Genomic DNA, 17,040 nt, shown 5'->3' with positions numbered 1-17,040 from the left:
TAATCATTTTGATTTATTAAAATAATAAGCTAACTAATTAATGTAGTCAGTCCTATCCTATTTTATTGAGAAATCAACCCGTCCATTGTTAATTCCACCATGATGAGAAATTGAGCGGAACAAGCAAAGCAAAACAAAAAGGTTACGTGAATTGATCAATGGACCGTTATCTTATTTCACTCATGGGGTAGAGAATGTGAGGTCAGATGACAAACTGAAGGTGGTGTTCCATTCTCTGTCTCTACAAAAATGCAATCTTACATTCAATACATTCATTCATCAGCAAACAAATCTCCACAAAACAAAATTTCTTGCCGGTGCTTGGCACACGGTTGGAGGCATGGGGAGGGGATCTCACCAGATGATGAGTTCCTGCTGAAGGAGGCGATACGATGAGGGGAGCAAGGGTTAGGTGCCTCTATCTGGCCATAAGGAGTCGCCGTTGCCGCGCCATAACCTCGGAGTTCCCCGTGTGAGCCATGGAGGCCCGCCTCCACCTGCAAGTACTTCGCTCTGCCGCGCGGCGATGAGGGGAGCAAGGGTTAGGTGCCTCTATCTGGCCATAAGGAGTCGCCGTTGCCGCGCCATAACCTCGGAGTTCCCTGTGTGAGCCATGGAGGCCCGCCTCCACCTGCAAGTACTTCGCTCTGCCACGCCTTATCCGCGCGCCGCCGTCGTTCTGCATCGAGCAGACGCATCATCCTCAGTCACTGTAGCTATCACATTGATTTGATCCAGAAGCTGTGCTCGAGCGCCGAAACGGGGGCATCAAGCGGGCAGAGGTACGGCCACGGAGGCGGGTGGGTTGAGATCGACAACAGTGGTGGTTGAGGTCGGCCGCGGCGGCGAGTGGTGTGGCAGCGGCCTGGGCACAGGCCAGGGTGGACCAGGATCGACGCGATGCGCACGAGCGCCGCAACGGGGGCAGTGAGCGGGGAGAGGTACGACCGCGGAGGCGGGTGGATTGAGATCGGCAGCGGTGGCGGTTGAGGTCGGCCGCGGCGGCGAGTGGTGTGGCGGCGGCCTGGGCACAGGCCAGGGTGACCCAGGGTCGACGGAAGGAGGCGATGCGTACGGGTATAATTTTTGCAGCGAATCGTTGTTTTTTTTTGGCGTTGCAGATAAATGATGGAGCGCGGGTTGAATGACAAAAATTACAGGGACTTTTTTTATAAAAATACCGCGGTGGGTTTTTTGACGAAAGCAATAGCCGCTTTATTATTAGGTATAGATCTACACTGCCTTGGGTTTTAATTATGTATGTCGTGTTGGGCTATAGTTGAGACAATATTTGTTCTGACAAGACACTAAAGTTGTTCGATGGATGATTGTGATGTCCTTACAAATTTCGGCCTCGGTGTAGCCGTGTTGGTTGTGTGAGCCTTTCCAAACTCTTATTCTATGTTGAAACCGTAAAATTACTGCCATAACACTCACATGGGCCGAGCAATGAAGATATCACTCGCTCCAGGCAGCACACGGTCCGCTCGCTCAGTTACCCTTTTTTTTCGCTCACTTTGCTGTTAGTTTAGATATAAAAAAGGCTATCATTTTTTCATTTGGAAAAGTTTGTTAAGTAAAAAAGATGTTCATAGATTTTATAAATTGTTTTGAATTGAAATCCATGAATTTTAAAAATATTGAAGATTAAAATAGATATTCAGGAAGTTCAAACAATGTTCACTAATTTGAAAAAGGGTGCAAAAATCGAAAGAAATGACATATTAAATTATTTTCACGACCTTTATAAATATTCATGAATTTTAAAATATTAAGAAATTTTAAAAAATATTAGTGTTTTTTAATAAATATCATGAATTAAAATGTGTAAAATTAAAAGGGAGGAAACTGGATAAAATAAAAAAACGAAACAAAAATAGAAAAGGATGTAAAACAACCAGGAAATACATTTTCAAAACCAAAAAACACCAACAGGCCCAGTGACACACACCCTTACAAACATGGCACATAGTGACCCTGCAGCCCGCGATGCACACATGCTCCTAATCTGGGGAGCTTATTGATGAACGAGTGGCAAATACTCCTTTTTGGGGGGATTTTGTTTCTTGTGACAATTTTAATTGTAAAAACGTATGATTGCATGCCATCCATGTGACACTTATCATTTGGATAATCTAATTCTCTCCTTCAGAATTTGACGAGGTGAGGCCTGACCATTTTTTCTTGCAATCAAATCATGCCAAAGCGCGGATGTACGATAAGATATGCATGTAAGTGTAGCAAAGCCTAAAAAAGCTGCTTCAACCTTTGTATATTGTTTTTACGAGTCAGGTTCTATTTGAACAGACGCACTTCCAATCTATTTGTGAAGTTTGCATTGAGCCTTAGACTTGTGTAACGGAACACAAACGAATCACCACATCTATATATCTGAAATCGATACCTTATACTCGTCGATTTCTATTAAACTAGACCCTGGACCTGTTTGGCGCACCGGGAAAAAGTTGATCCATGATGGGATCAATCGACACTTTGTCTGACTACATTGGCTCCACCAATCATATCCATACTCTATCCCAATCCTTCATCTCTACATGGAACGTGTTAGACGTCAACCGGTTGATCCCAACCAAGGACCAGTCAGCTCCCCAACCATGTGATCAATGCCAACCCAACGCACCAAAGTACGCCACCACCAACACCTAGCACACCCAGCACCACGCTCGAGCGACAGCAACGCGATGTGTGGACGAGGAGGCAGGGTACGACATGACCTTGCTGAAGCCAAGCAGCCGCGCCAAAACGTCGCCGCCGCCGTCACAGCGGGAGGGGGGCTCAGACATGCCCGAGGCCACCCCCGCAACACAAGCAAGGTCGTCGCAGCCACCATCGACCGCAACAGCTTCCTCTGACACCAACGAAAAGGAACAGCTTCACCTTGCAGCTTCCTCTGACGGCAACGGAGAGGATAGGAGGTTTTTTTTTTTTTTTTGAGGCAGCGCTAGGTTTCGTGATCCGCCCGAGATGCCCGCACAGGAGCGACATGGGGCCTCATCTAACTTTTTTTGGAAAGAATTTCATTTCCCGGTCTCTACACCAACTTAGGGATGCACACAAACTTTATAGAACGAGTACCAAGATGTTTTATCTTGAAATGCAGTCCTATCACACATAAAGTATGGTGCCCAAAGATATATTTTTGAGAGGGTGCTGAAAATTTCAGCGCTAGACAGTGCGCGTTGACAGAGCATTTAGTAGCCAAAGCAAATGATTTACAGTTGCAAAGGTCTACCACAACAACATAATGTTCCTTACGTATGCCAAGCTTTGACTGTTTCTATTCCACCACACCAAAATTATCCATTCCTGCGTGTAAACGGGGCCAAAGGTAAAAGGGGAACAGAGCTGCAGTGCCATTTCCCCCATCCTTATGATTTACAGAGAAGACAGAGTTGTCCTTGTATAACTAACTAACCCAAACATCCAATGTACACTTCGTAACTAACTCTATCCAACCTTCCAGATGTACACTCCGATTCGACCTTGTACATTTCACGACTATAGGCCTAAGAAACGTGAGACGCGGTCGGCAAGATTGGCGATGACGAACCCAGAAAATACCTGCAAAGGCAGCACAGGTAGACAGAGTAAAACAAATGGCAAATGCAAGCAAGAGTGATCTTGAGCAGGCGAAGAGGTTCAGAGAACTGAACATGGGGATAACAATAGCTATTTCAACTTTGGAAATGATAACAGTAGTTTTCATCAGTATTTGTGCTTCAGAAGTGTTTCAGAATTATATGTTTTCAAACAAAACCTGAAATGAACAGTTCTGAGATGCAGGGCAAAACAGTTAGTTACCTGGACAGAGCCAAAAATGTAGACTGCTGAATAATGTCGACCGTGGATGACCATGTCAGCAACCATTGCTAGTGGAATTGTGAGTGACATGCCTAACGTGGCCACCAAGGGATTAGTCCAAACAACAGAAAGAGCCCTGCGCAGAAGTTCCATTGTCAAAGCACCGCAGTTATCCAATATTGTTAAAAAAACATTAGCCTTCTGTTAATGCATACCAGAAGTAGTCAGATAGCACACTTCCAATGAGGCCGTTTGCCAGCACCACTTCATCCACTTTAGCTGAGTGGGGCATTGTAAACTTTGGCTCAATGCCAAGTGCAGTTAATGGCCAGACTGAAAAGATAAAAGGCACTTCAGCATATTGGTATATTCAGACCAAGAAGGACAAACTAAAAATGCTTCCAAAGTACATATGGACCTCGACACGAAACTATTCCTGATCGATTCGACCAAAATACCAAATAAAATACTGGCATGCACAACATACAGAACATTTTTGGATCATGAATGAGCGAATACAGCCGTAGCTTTCAACAAGACTCACATCCAATGCCACAAGGCTCGTATGTTTAATACATGCTATTTATATCAATGAATATTGAGTGCTATTATTAGAACAATAAAATGTGCAAAAAGGAAAGCTCTTACCAAGCCACCAGAGAAGACAAAGACTGAAAAGTCCGAGAAAACCAAACAGTTTTTGGACATCAACCTTTTCTGATCCTTCTCCTCCAGCAAACTTTTTGAGAAGCACTGAAATTATGTGAAACGATCAGGATCAGGCGAGAATCAACCAGTGAATAGACTACAAATTGAACAGAAGATTGCAACAACTAACCAGTGAATAGACCATATGACATAGCTGACATAAGACCAAACATATCACCTAGAAGAGTCCTCTGTGTGGCCCTACAGTTGTAAAGCTCAAGAATTAGACAGTAGGCAAAGTGATGAGTTCATCCCCAAAGTTTCATGCTCATTAAAACAGGCTCATTAATTGCCCCATAAAATAGGAATGTCAAATGATTTTAGTTTCTCCTTTTTAAGAAAAATAATTTGATTGCAGCAAACCATCTTTACTAAAAAAAAAGCAACTACACAGCTTTCTTTTAGGGGAGCAGGTAAACAGCTGAGAAGCTAATTAAGTACGGACAATATACAGCCCACTTGGCAGTTGATACCAATGCACAGCTGAGAAGCTAAATTAAGTATGGACAATATACAGGCCACTTGACAGTTGGTACCAATGCACAGCTGAAAAGCTTAATTGCCAGGGTAAACCCACTCACCCTGAATTGCTTACTTCTGATTCATCTGTTGCCCAAGTCTGGCCCATAGTTGTCATTGCCACACCAGCCATACTAACAAAAACGGCAATAACTTTGGCAGCATTTATGGAGTCTTGGCCAAGTAGCACACCAATGAAAAGGGTGAAGAGTCCCGAAGTTGAAGATAGTACAGTAGTGCTTGCCACACTAGTTCTTGCAAGTGCTGCATTTGACAAATACTGCATCCAAAGCATAAGAGAACATGAGTAGATGCATAGATCAAAATACTGTCTGTATGACTGAATCAAACTATTTCATGGATCATAAGTAACAGGCAAGATAACTGTAAATTTACCTCTGTAACAAACCATATGGGACAAAGATACAGTCCGTAAATTGCAATCTCCTTAGTGGAAAGCTGTTGCTCCTTCAAAACATCACCCTCACATTCACCAATTCCACAAATAAGTGGCTTTGTCTCTTCTAGTACAGGAAGGTCCACATCAGTAATTTTTATCACCACGGTTTTCTGTGGTTCCATCTCCAGCATCTTCTGAAATTCACCATTCTTCACAGGAGCGCTACCGCCAAAGGAAGATTTGCTTGCGATCTTTGAGGCTTTGCTGCTTCCAGAATGCCCTCTCAACAATTTGTATATGAAATCCTTTAGAAATGCCAACGGGATGTAGATGACCATAAGGGAGGCCCCCAAGTAAGTAATTGCGAACGGTTGCTTGTAGCTAGCGAATATCCCCTGCACACAGAAGTTCAGTTCAGATACTGAAGTTAAAACTTTCTTCATTTCATGACAACAAATTTATCAAAAGGAGCAAAACAAACTTTCAGGTGAGGGTAAGACGGAGATGCTCTCCTGATGAACTAATAGGGTGCGTCCAGGTAATGTTGCTCAGTAAATTGTAACTACTGGTTGCCAAAACTGAAGTAAGGTTCCTTGCAAGTTGCAATGATGCATTAGGTGAGCAAGAATATCACAACCACCTACAATCATCCAGGTATTTGGTGATGCAAAGTGTCAGCAACCAACGCAAGCAAACTAGCATTCCAAGGTAATGACTGAAATGCACATCCATAGAGCATTCACGGCAATTTTTCCTTTTACAGAAAATCCATCTACACACGCAACAAGTTTGTACAGCAAATTTCTCCAGGACGCCCGGTGGCTCGGTCGGTCGTATCTATCTTTGTCCCAGATGCCCACACCCAACTTTGTACTACTGTCGAAAAATAGTACTAGAAGAACTAGAAACATATCGATGTGCAGGCTCGGTAGTATTCTATATGCTGGCATATATATCATCCGAGGGTGAGCAATTATCTATCGCAGGCAAGACTTCTGAACGACACTAAACAATTCAGATGAAGATTAAATGTGTCATACAAAAGGCCTGCGGAAACTATATCATATCAAAGCAGAGCAGCCAAGATGCAGGGTCCTCCATAAACAACCACAATTTTTGATAAATAAAGTAGACAAAGGGAACGCCAAGCATGTGAGGAGGAAAAAGGCTGTGCTTGACAGGGTCATACCTGCGTGACCTCGGCGGAGGTGACCCATATGAGCACGACGGCGACGATGAGGACGAGCCCAGCCCGGTACTTGAGATTGGGAGCCATGCCCATGCCGCCGCGACTCGATCGGCCTCTCCTGCTGCTGCGGTGCTGCGGCGGAGGCGAGCAATTTAACCGCGCCGCGCGCGCGTGGGGAGTGGGGGAGCGGAGTTCACCTGCCCGGCCACATGCTTGCGGTGGACTGGGTGGGTGTTGGCGCCCCCGGCCTCATCGCCCGCCCCGCTTCCCTCCCCACGGAAAGAGAGTCGATCGGGTTCCACGAGGAGGAGGAGGAGGACGGTTTTGGGGGTGGGGTAAAGCCCGGGCGACCTACCACCGGAAGTTTCCACTGGAAGGCAGACGAGGAGTGAAGCGACGGGCAGCGCACGCGCGCGCGGGCGCGGCGAAGGTGGCGAGTTTTCTTGGGGGCGGTGGCGCGCGCGCTGGGGTGGTGTGGTGTGGGGTGGGGTATTTCAGCCGTTGCCGCGGGGGAGTCGGGGTGGCGGGCGGTGTCGGTCGGGGCTGGATCAAGTTCTTGGAGGTGCCGGATACGGACGGGGCGGGCGTTGCTGTCCGGGCGGATGCGGACGGGGCCGCCCTCGGTGGGATCGGGATGGGGATGGGGATGGGGATGGGGATGGTCTCGGGTAGCGGCGTGCGTCGTGGGGTTGGATTGGGACCCGGTGAGCGCGTGCGGTGCGGGGAGAGGGGAGTAGCGTTCCGTGCCGGCCCGACCTCGATCGAGGGTGGAAGCTGTGTCACGCGTTGGGGATTGCGGTGGGGGAAGAGCGCGATGATGATGAGTGGCGTGCGGGCGTGCGGGCGTGCGTGCTACCGGACTCCTGGTCACACGGTGCTGGAAAAGGTACAAAAGTGGGTTAGGCCGTTGGCAGTACGCCAGCGCTGCCGAATCAGGTTCGTTGGTCAACTGGCATTTGATCGACGGCTCAGTTGGTTACGCGAGCAGCATTATGTTAAGGGTGTCAATGCGGTTCGCTAGCGTTTCACTCAAAGTTGCGGAGCGAGTCAGCAAACTGGCAGCATGGCCTCGAGCTCCCGAAGAAGGGCATGATATGGCGTGTTAAGGACGACCAGAACATCCACATCTTAGGGCTTGCTGGCTGCCTAACGAGCCCTCGAGACAGCCTGTAACTGAACGGGGCACTTGCCACCTTTGGAGGGTGTCCGGCGGGAAGGGGTCCTCGCGCATTGACCTACTCGGCCGCTACTTCCTGTCGACGGATGTTGTCGTCAGCACCAGCATTCGTACCTCGCCACGCGTCATCGACGACATCATCGCTTGGGCGTCGGAGAAGAACGGTATCTTTATCGTTCGATCCGTGTATCATCTGGCCATGGACGAGCGCGAGCGTTCATTGGCTACCGCCACAAATAGGGCATTGGATGGTCGTCGCGCCATCTCGAACATCATATGGGGGGTGCCCTGCTATCCCCCTAAGATACGCATGTTTGCATGGAGGGTCGCATCAACTCACTCGCTACTTGGCCCAACAAAGCCTCGCAACACGTTGAGCTTACTGACGTTTGTCCCCTTAATGGTGTTAAACGTCATGATGGTTTCCACGCGCTGTGTAGGTGCCCATTCGCGAAGGAGTTTTGGCGAGTTATGGCTCAGGATTGGATCATCCCCAAGGTGGAGATCATCTGCAACTCAGGGCCGGAGTGGATCTTCACGCTGCTGGAACCCCTGGATGAAACTGCAAGGCCGATGGTGCTCATGATCATGTGGAGATGCTGGCATGTGCGTAATGAGTTCACCCATGATAAACCGCCACCCTTCATTGAGTCCTCCCGGCGGTTCTTACACGGATACATCACCACACTCATGTGTATAAAACAACACCCAAGGGGCAATATGGAGAAGGGGAAGATGGTGGTTAGCTCATCCCCTCAGTGTATGAGGCCGAACATGATGGCCACAATTCGACCGACTTGGGCACCTCCCACGACTGGCTGGGCCAAGCTCACTATCGATGGGAGATTCATCACGACCACAGAAGCGGCTAGTGGGGGTATGATCCTTCGAGACAACAGAGGAGATATTATCTATAACGCATGTAGGGAATTACGTGCATGCGATAACACGCTCGAGGCAGAGCTTGTAGCTTGCAGAGAAGGTCTAGACATTTCCTTGCATAGGAATATGGTGTCCATTTCATTGAGATGGATAGTGCGGATGCAGTGATGATGATTAACTCAGCCTCGACAAATAGATTGCATCACTGGTCACTTATAGTTATAGAGGACATGAGGAATTTATTCGCTTTAGACGTCATGTGGATTTTATTTACTCAGTGTAGCCGATGATAGAATAGTGTTAGTCATGAGTTGGCCACGCATGGTCGGATCACCCCTCGCACGACAATCTGATTTGCTGGTGGACAAGACTTTATTGTAAACTTGACGAAGACAGAGAGGCCTCCTTAATGAAATGAAATGAGTCCCCCTCCCCCCCCTCTCCAAAAAAAAGAGTCAGGAAAGTAGTGCATAAGTAGCCCAAGTGTTTTCATAAGCCCTACCTTGGCTAGGCGTGACAGTGTGATGTTTACTGACTGTGCATGCATGGGGTTTCGTGGAGCGAGTCAAGGTAATTTTTTTTAAGAAATAAAACATGTGATCAATTGTATGAAAGGGATGTATATTCGAAGGTGTCTGTTGGAAAAAAGGTGTCCCTCCAACACACCCCTTCATCTTGTATATAAGTGGATCTTCCACGTTGCAATGGACTAGTGAATCATTTGGACTCTTTATTTATCTCTTTGCATTCATGCTATAACACGTTATCAGCACTTTTCTTTACGAGAGCAATTAGGTGACACAAAACGACGAAGTAGATGGCCATCGGCCGCTGCGTGACGAGGCCCTCTTGCTGGCAGGCGCACGGGCGCAGCCTCGCCATTCCCTTAGACTACGACGATCCCAACGGAAAGCACCTTGCTCTTCATCACCGTGTGATGGACCGAAGATGAAGAAGTTTCAAGAACGGGATCGATCCATCTACAAGAATCAATGATCCTAATGTACACTCCTTGATGGATCAATGGATCAGTGCACTGTTGGGGAACGTCGCATGGGAAACAAAAAATTTCCTACGCGCACGAAGACCTATCATGGTGATGTCCATCTACGAGAGGGGATGAGTGATCTACGTACCCTTGTAGACCGTACAGCAGAAGCGTTAGAGAACGCGGTTGATGTAGTGGAACGTCCTCACGTCCCTCGATCCGCCCCGCGAACAATCCCGCGATCAGTCCCACGATCTAGTACCGAACGTACGGCACCTCCGCGTTCAGCACACGTACAGCTCGACGATGATCTCGGCCTTCTTGATCCAGCAAGAGAGACGGAGAGGTAGAAGAGTTCTCCGGCAGCGTGACGGCTCTCCGGAGGTTGGTGATGACCTTGTCTCAGCAGGGCTCCGTCCGAGCTCCGCAGAAACGCGATCTAGAGGAAAAACCGTGGAGGTATGTGGTCGGGCTGCCGTGGAAAAGTCGTCTCAAATCAGCCCTAAAACCTCCGTATATATAGGTGGGAGGGAGGGGGCCTTGCCTTGGGGCTCAAGGAGCCCCAAGGGGGCCGGCCGAGTCCAAGGGGGGAGGACTCCCCCCCCCCAAACCGAGTTGGACTTGGTTTGGTGGGAGGGAGTCCCCCTTCCTTCCCACCTCCTCCTTTTTTTTCTCTCTTGATTTTTTTCTCCTTGGCGCATAGAGCCCTTTTGGGCTATCCCACCAGCCCACTAAGGGCTGGTGTGCCACCCTCAAGGCCTATGGGCTTCCCCGGGGTGGGTTGCCCCCCCGGTGAACTCCTGGAACCCATTCGTCATTCCCGGTACATTCCCGGTAACTCCGAAAACCTTCCGGTAATCAAATGAGGTCATCCTATATATCAATCTTCGTTTCCGGACCATTCCGGAAACCCTCATGACATCCGTGATCTCATCCGGGACTCCGAACAACATTCGGTAACCAACCATATAACTCTAATACGCATAAAACAACGTCGAACCTTAAGTGTGCAGACCCTGCGGGTTCGAGAACTATGTAGACATGACCCGAGAGACTCCTCGGTCAATATACAATAGTGGGACCTGGATGCCCATATTGGATCCTACATATTCTACGAAGATCTTATCGTTTGAACCTCAGTGCCAAGGATTCATATAATCCCGTATGTCATTCCCTTTGTCCTTCGGTATGTTACTTGCCCGAGATTCGATCGTCAGTATCCGCATACCTATTTCAATCTCGTTTACCGGCAAGTCTCTTTACTCGTTCCGTAATACAAGATCCCGCAACTTACACTAAGTCACATTGCTTGCAAGGCTTGTGTGTGATGTTGTATTACCGAGTGGGCCCCGAGATACCTCTCCGTCACACGGAGTGACAAATCCCAGTCTTGATCCATACTAACTCAACGAACACCTTCGGAGATACCTGTAGAGCATCTTTATAGTCACCCAGTTACGTTGCGACGTTTGATACACACAAAGCATTCCTCCGGTGTCCGTGAGTTATATGATCTCATGGTCATAGGAACAAATACTTGACACGCAGAAAACAGTAGCAACAAAATGACACGATCAACATGCTACGTCTATTAGTTTGGGTCTAGTCCATCACATGATTCTCCTAATGATGTGATCCCGTTATCAAGTGACAACACTTGCCTATGGCCAGGAAACCTTGACCATCTTTGATCAACGAGCTAGTCAACTAGAGGCTTACTAGGGACAGTGTTTTGTCTATGTATCCACACAAGTATTGTGTTTCCAATCAATACAATTATAGCATGGATAATAAACGATTATCATGAACTAAGAAATATAATAATAACTAATTTATTATTGCCTCTAGGGCATATTTCGAACAGTCTCCCACTTGCACTAGAGTCAATAATCTAGTTCATATCACCATGTGATTCCAACGAATCCAACACCCATATAGTTATGGGGTCTGATCACGTCTTGATCGTGAGAGAGGTTTTAGTCAACGGTTCTGAAACTTTCAGATTCGTGCGTTCTTTACAAATCTTTATGTCATCTTATAGATGATGCTACTACGTGCTATTCGGAAATGCTCCAAATATCTACTCTACTATACGAATCCGTTTCACTACTCATAGTTATTCGGATTAGTGTCAAAGCTTGCATTGACGTAACCCTTTACGTCAAACTCTTTAACCACCTCCATAATCGAGAAAAATTCCTTAGTCCATTAGTTACTAAGGATAAATTTCGACCGCTGCTAGTGATTCAATCATGGATCACTCTCTGTACCTCTCAACATACTTTGAGTCAAGGCACACTTCAGGTGCGGTACACAGCATGGCATACTTTAGTTTCTACGGCTAAGGCATAGAAGACGACCTTCGTCTATTCTCTTTATTCTGCCGTGGTCGGGTTTTGAGTCTTACTCAAATTCACACCTCACAACGCAACCAAGAACTCCTTCTTTGCTGGTCTATTTTGAACTCCTTCAAAAACTTGTCAAGGCATGCATCTTGTGAAACTTCTATTAAGCGCTTTCGATCTATCTCCATAGATCTTTGATGCTCAACGTTCAAGTAGCGCAATCTAGGTATTCCTTTGAAAAACTCCTTTCAAACAACCTTGTATGCTTTACAGAAATTCTACATTACTTCTGATCCACAATATGTCAACCACATATACTTATCAGAAATTCTATAGTGCTCCCACTCACTTCTTTGGAAATACAAGTTTCTCATAAACCTTGTACAAACCCAAAATCTTTGATCATCTCATCAAAGTATATATATTCCAACTCTGAGATGCTTGCACCAGTCCATTGAAGGATCGCTGGAGCTTGCATACTTGCTAGTATCTTTAGGATCGACAAAACCTCCTAGTTGTATCACATACAATGTTTGCTCAAGGAAACCGTCGAGGAAACAATGTTTTGACATCCTACGTGCAATATTTCATAAATAATGCATCAACAACTAACATAATTCTAACAGACTTTTAGCATCGCTACGAGTGAGAAAGTCTCATCATAGTCAACTGTTTGATCTTGTCGAAAACATCTTTGCGACAAGTCGAGATTTTCTTAATAGTGACTTATCACCATCATCGTCTGTTTTCCTTTAAAGATCCATCTTTACTCAATAGTCCTATGACCATCAAGTAATTCTTCCAAAGTCTACACTTTGTTTTCATCCATGGATCCTCTCTCGGATTTCATGGCTTCCAGCCATTTGTCGGAATCTGGGCCCACCATCGCTTTCTCCATAACTCGTAGGTTCACTGTTGCTCAACAACATGACCTCCAAGACAGGGTTACCGTACTACTCTGCAGCAGTACGCGACCTTGTCGACCTACGAGGTTTGTAGTAACTTGATTCGAAGCTCAATGATCACCATCATCAGCTTCCACTTCAATTGGTGTAGGCGCCACAGGAACAACTTCCTGCGCCCTGCTACACACTGGTTGAAGTGATGGTTCAATAACCTCATCAAGTTCTACTACCCTCCCACTCAATTCTTTCGAGAGAAACCTTTCCTCGAGAAAGGATCCGTTTCTAGAAACAAACACTTTGCTTTCGGATCTGAGATAGGAGATGTACCCAACTGTTTTGGATACCCTATGAAGAAGCATTTATCCGCTTTGGGTTCGAGCTTATCAGACTGAAACTTTTTCACATAAGTGTCGGAGCCCCAAACTTTCAAGAAACGACAGTTTAGATTTCTCTAAACCTCAGTCTATACTGTGTCATCTCAACGGAAATACGCGGTGCCCTATTTAAAGTGAGTGCAGTTGTCTCTAATGCATAACCCATAAATGATAGTGGTAATTCGATAAGAGACATCATAGTATGCACCATACCAAATAGTGCGTGGCTATGACGTTCAGACACATCATCACACTATGATGTTCCAGGTGGCATGAACTGCGAAACAATTTTCACGTTGTCTTAACTGCGTACCAAAACTCGTAACTCAGATATTCATTTATATGATCATATCGTAGACAGTTTATCCTCTTGTTACGACGAACTTCACTCTGAAACGGATTTGAACTTTTCAACATTTCAGACTTGTGATTCATTAAGTAAATACTCGTGTATCTACTCAAATCGTCAGTGAAGTAAGAACATAATGATATCCACTACGTGCCTCAGTACCCATTGGACTGTATACATCAAAATGTATCACTTCCAACAAGTTACTATCTTATTTCATCTCAATGAAAACAAGGCCTTGCTCATGTGGTATGGTTTGCATGTCACTAGTGATTCGAAATCAGGTGAGTACAAAGATCCATCAGCATGGAGCCTCTTCATGCAATTTATACTAACATGACTCAAGCGGCAGTGCCACAAGTAAGTGGTACTATCATCATTAACTCGTATCTTTTTGGCACCAATATTATGAACATGTGTAACACTACGATCGAGATTCAATAAACCATTGAAGGTGATTATTCAAGAAAATAGAGTAACCATTATTCTCTTTAAATGAATAATCGTATTGCAATAAACACGATCCAATCATGTTCATGCTTAACGCAAGCACCAAATAACAATTATTTAGGTTTAACACCAATCCCGATGGTAGAGGGAGCGTGCGACGTTTGATCATATCAACCTTGGAAACACTTCCAACACGTATCGTCACCTCGCCTTTAGCTAGTCTCCGTTTATGCCGTAGCTTTCATTTCGTGTTACTAATCACTTAGCAACCGAACCGGTATCCAATAACCTCATGCTACTAGGAGTACTAGTAAAGTACACATCAACATCATGTATATCTAATATACTTCTCTTGACTTTTGCCAGCCTTCTTATCTGCCAAGTATCTAGAGTTGCTCCGCCTCAGTGACTGTTCCCTTCATTACAGAAGCACTTAGTCTCGGGTTTGGGTTTAATCTTGGGTCTCTTCATTAGTGCAGCAACTGTTTTGTCGTTTCACGAAGTATCCCTTCTAGCCCTTGCCTTTCTTGAAACTTAGTGGTTTTACAAACCATCAACTACTGATGCTCCTTCTTGATTTCTACTTTCGTAGTGTCAAACATCGCGAATCGCTCAAGGATCATTGTATGTATCCTTGATATGTTATAGTTCATCACGAAGCTCTCACAGCTTGGTGGCAGTGACTTTGGAGAACTATCACTATCTCATCTGGAAGATTAACTCCCACTTGATTCAAGCGATTGTCGTACTCAGACAATCTGAGCACACGCTCAACGATTGAGCCTTTCTTCTTTACTTTGTGGACAAAGAATCTTGTCGGAGGTCTCGTACCTCTTAACAAGGGCACAAGCATGAAATCACAGTTTCATCTCTTTAGAACATCACTTATGTTCCGTGACGTTTTACAACGTTTTCGGCGCCTTGCTTCTAAGCCATTAAGTATTTTGCACTGAACTATCGTGTAGTCATCAGAAACGTGTATGTCGGATGTTCATAGCATCCACAGACGACGCTCGAGGTGCAGCAGTGGTGCATTAAGGACACAATCCTTCTGCGCAGCAACGAGGACAATCCTCGGTTTTATAGACCCAGTCTGCAAAGTTTTGCTACTATCAATTTTCAACTAAATTTTCTCTAGGAACATATAAAAACAGTAGAGCTATAGCGCAAGCTACATCCTAATTCGCAAAGACCATTAGACTATGTTCATGACAATTAGTTCAATTAATCATATTACTTAAGAACTCCCACTCAAAAAGTACATCTCTCTAGTCATTTGAGTGGTACCTGATCCAAATCCACTATCTCAAGTACGATCATCACGTGAGTCAAGAATAGTTTCAGTGGTAAGCATCTCTATGCTAATCATATCAACTATACGATTCATGCTCGACCTTTCGGTCTCATGTGTTCCGAGGCCATGTCTGCACATGCTAGGCTCGTCAAGCTTAACCCGACTGTTCCGCGTGCGCAACTGTTTTGCACCCGTTGTATGTGAACGTTGAGTCTATCACACCCGATCATCACGTGGTGTCTCGAAATGACGAACTGTAGCAACGGTGCACAGTCGGGGAGAACACAATTTCGTCTTGAAATTTTAGTGAGAGATCACCTCATAATGCTACCGTCGTTCTAAGCAAAATAAGGTGCATAAAAGGATTAACATCACATGCAATTCATAAGTGACATGATATGGCCATCATCACGTGCTTCTTGATCTCCATCACCAAAGCACCGGCACGATCTTCTTGTCACCGACGTCACACCATGATCTCCATCATCATGATCTCCATCAACGTGTCGCCATCGGGGTTGTCGTGCTACTCATGCTATTACTACTAAAGCTACGTCCTAGCAAAATAGTAAACGCATCTGCAAGCACAAACGTTAGTTATAAAGACAACCCTATGGCTCTTGCCGGTTGCCGTACCATCGACGTGCAAGTCGATATTAACTATTACAACATGATCATCTCATACATCCAATATATCACATCACATCGTTGGCCATATCACATCACAAGCATACCCTGCAAAAACAAGTTAGACGTCCTCTAATTTTGTTGTTTGCATGTTTTACATGGTGACCATGGGTATCTAGTAGGATCGCATCTTACTTACGCAAACACCACAACGGAGATATATGAATTGCTATTTAACCTCATCCAAGGACCTCCTCGGTCAATTCTGATTCAACTAAAGTTGGAGAAACTGACACCCGCCAGTCATCTTTGAGCAACGGAGTTACTCGTAGCAATGAAACCAGTCTCTCGTAAGCGTACGAGTAATGTCGGTCCGAGCCGCTTCGATCCAACAATACCGCGGAATCAAGAAAAGACTAAGGAGGGCAGCAAAACGCACATCACCGCCCATAAAAACTTTTGTGTTCTACTCGAGAAGACATCTACGCATGAACCTAGCTCATGATGCCACTGTTGGGGAACGTCGCATGGGAAACAAAAATTTTCCTACGCGCACGAAGACCTATCATGGTGATGTCCATCTACGAGAGGGGATGAGTGATCTACGTACCCTTGTAGACCGTACAGCAGAAGCGTTAGAGAACGCGGTTGATGTAGTGGAACGTCCTCACGTCCCTCGATCCGCCCCGCGAACAATCCCGCGATCAGTCCCACGATCTAGTACCGAACGGACGGCACCTCCGCGTTCAGCACACGTACAGCTCGACGATGATCTCGGCCTTCTTGATCCAGCAAGAGAGACGGAGAGGTAGAAGAGTTCTCCGGCAGCGTGACGGCGCTCCGGAGGTTGGTGATGACCTTGTCTCAGCAGGGCTCCGCCCGAGCTCCGCAGAAACGCGATCTAGAGGAAAAACCGTGGAGGTATGTGGTCGGGCTGCCGTGGAAAAGTCGTCTCAAATCAGCCCTAAAACCTTCGTATATATAGGTGGGAGGGAGGGGGCCTTGCCTTGG

At 46.0% G+C, this 17,040-nt stretch overlaps 1 protein-coding gene across 1 annotated transcript; it reads right to left on the bottom strand.

Moving 5' to 3' along the window:
* Positions 1–3,250: 3,250 nt before the first annotated feature.
* Positions 3,251–7,251, bottom strand: LOC123428164 (uncharacterized vacuolar membrane protein YML018C). The gene is made up of 8 exons (XM_045112333.1): positions 6,639–7,251; positions 5,446–5,844; positions 5,112–5,329; positions 4,661–4,731; positions 4,471–4,575; positions 4,038–4,155; positions 3,823–3,958; positions 3,251–3,582 (listed from the first exon to the last, which is right to left on the bottom strand). The coding sequence occupies exons 1-8, from the start codon at positions 6,729–6,731 to the stop codon at positions 3,520–3,522; spliced, it is 1,203 nt and encodes a 400-aa protein (XP_044968268.1). The 5' UTR covers positions 6,732–7,251; the 3' UTR covers positions 3,251–3,519.
* Positions 7,252–17,040: the final 9,789 nt, after the last annotated feature.

The sequence above is a fragment of the Hordeum vulgare genome, chromosome 2H (genome assembly GCF_904849725.1).
Source record: "Hordeum vulgare subsp. vulgare chromosome 2H, MorexV3_pseudomolecules_assembly, whole genome shotgun sequence".
In the NCBI taxonomy this organism is placed as follows: domain Eukaryota; kingdom Viridiplantae; phylum Streptophyta; class Magnoliopsida; order Poales; family Poaceae; genus Hordeum; species Hordeum vulgare.
The sequence above is the reverse complement of the archived record's forward strand: the minus strand, read 5'-3'. Positions and strand labels throughout refer to the sequence as shown.

Coding starts and splice junctions, on each gene's coding strand:
- LOC123428164 (XM_045112333.1), bottom strand. CDS start 6,731: ATGGGCATGGCTCCCAATCTCAAGTACCGGGCTGGGCTCGTCCTCATC. Junction 4,576..4,660: donor GTCATATGGTCTATTCACTG/GTTAGTTGTTGC, acceptor ACATAATTTCAG/TGCTTCTCAAAAAGTTTGCT. Junction 3,583..3,822: donor ACATTTTTGGCTCTGTCCAG/GTAACTAACTGT, acceptor CTGCCTTTGCAG/GTATTTTCTGGGTTCGTCAT.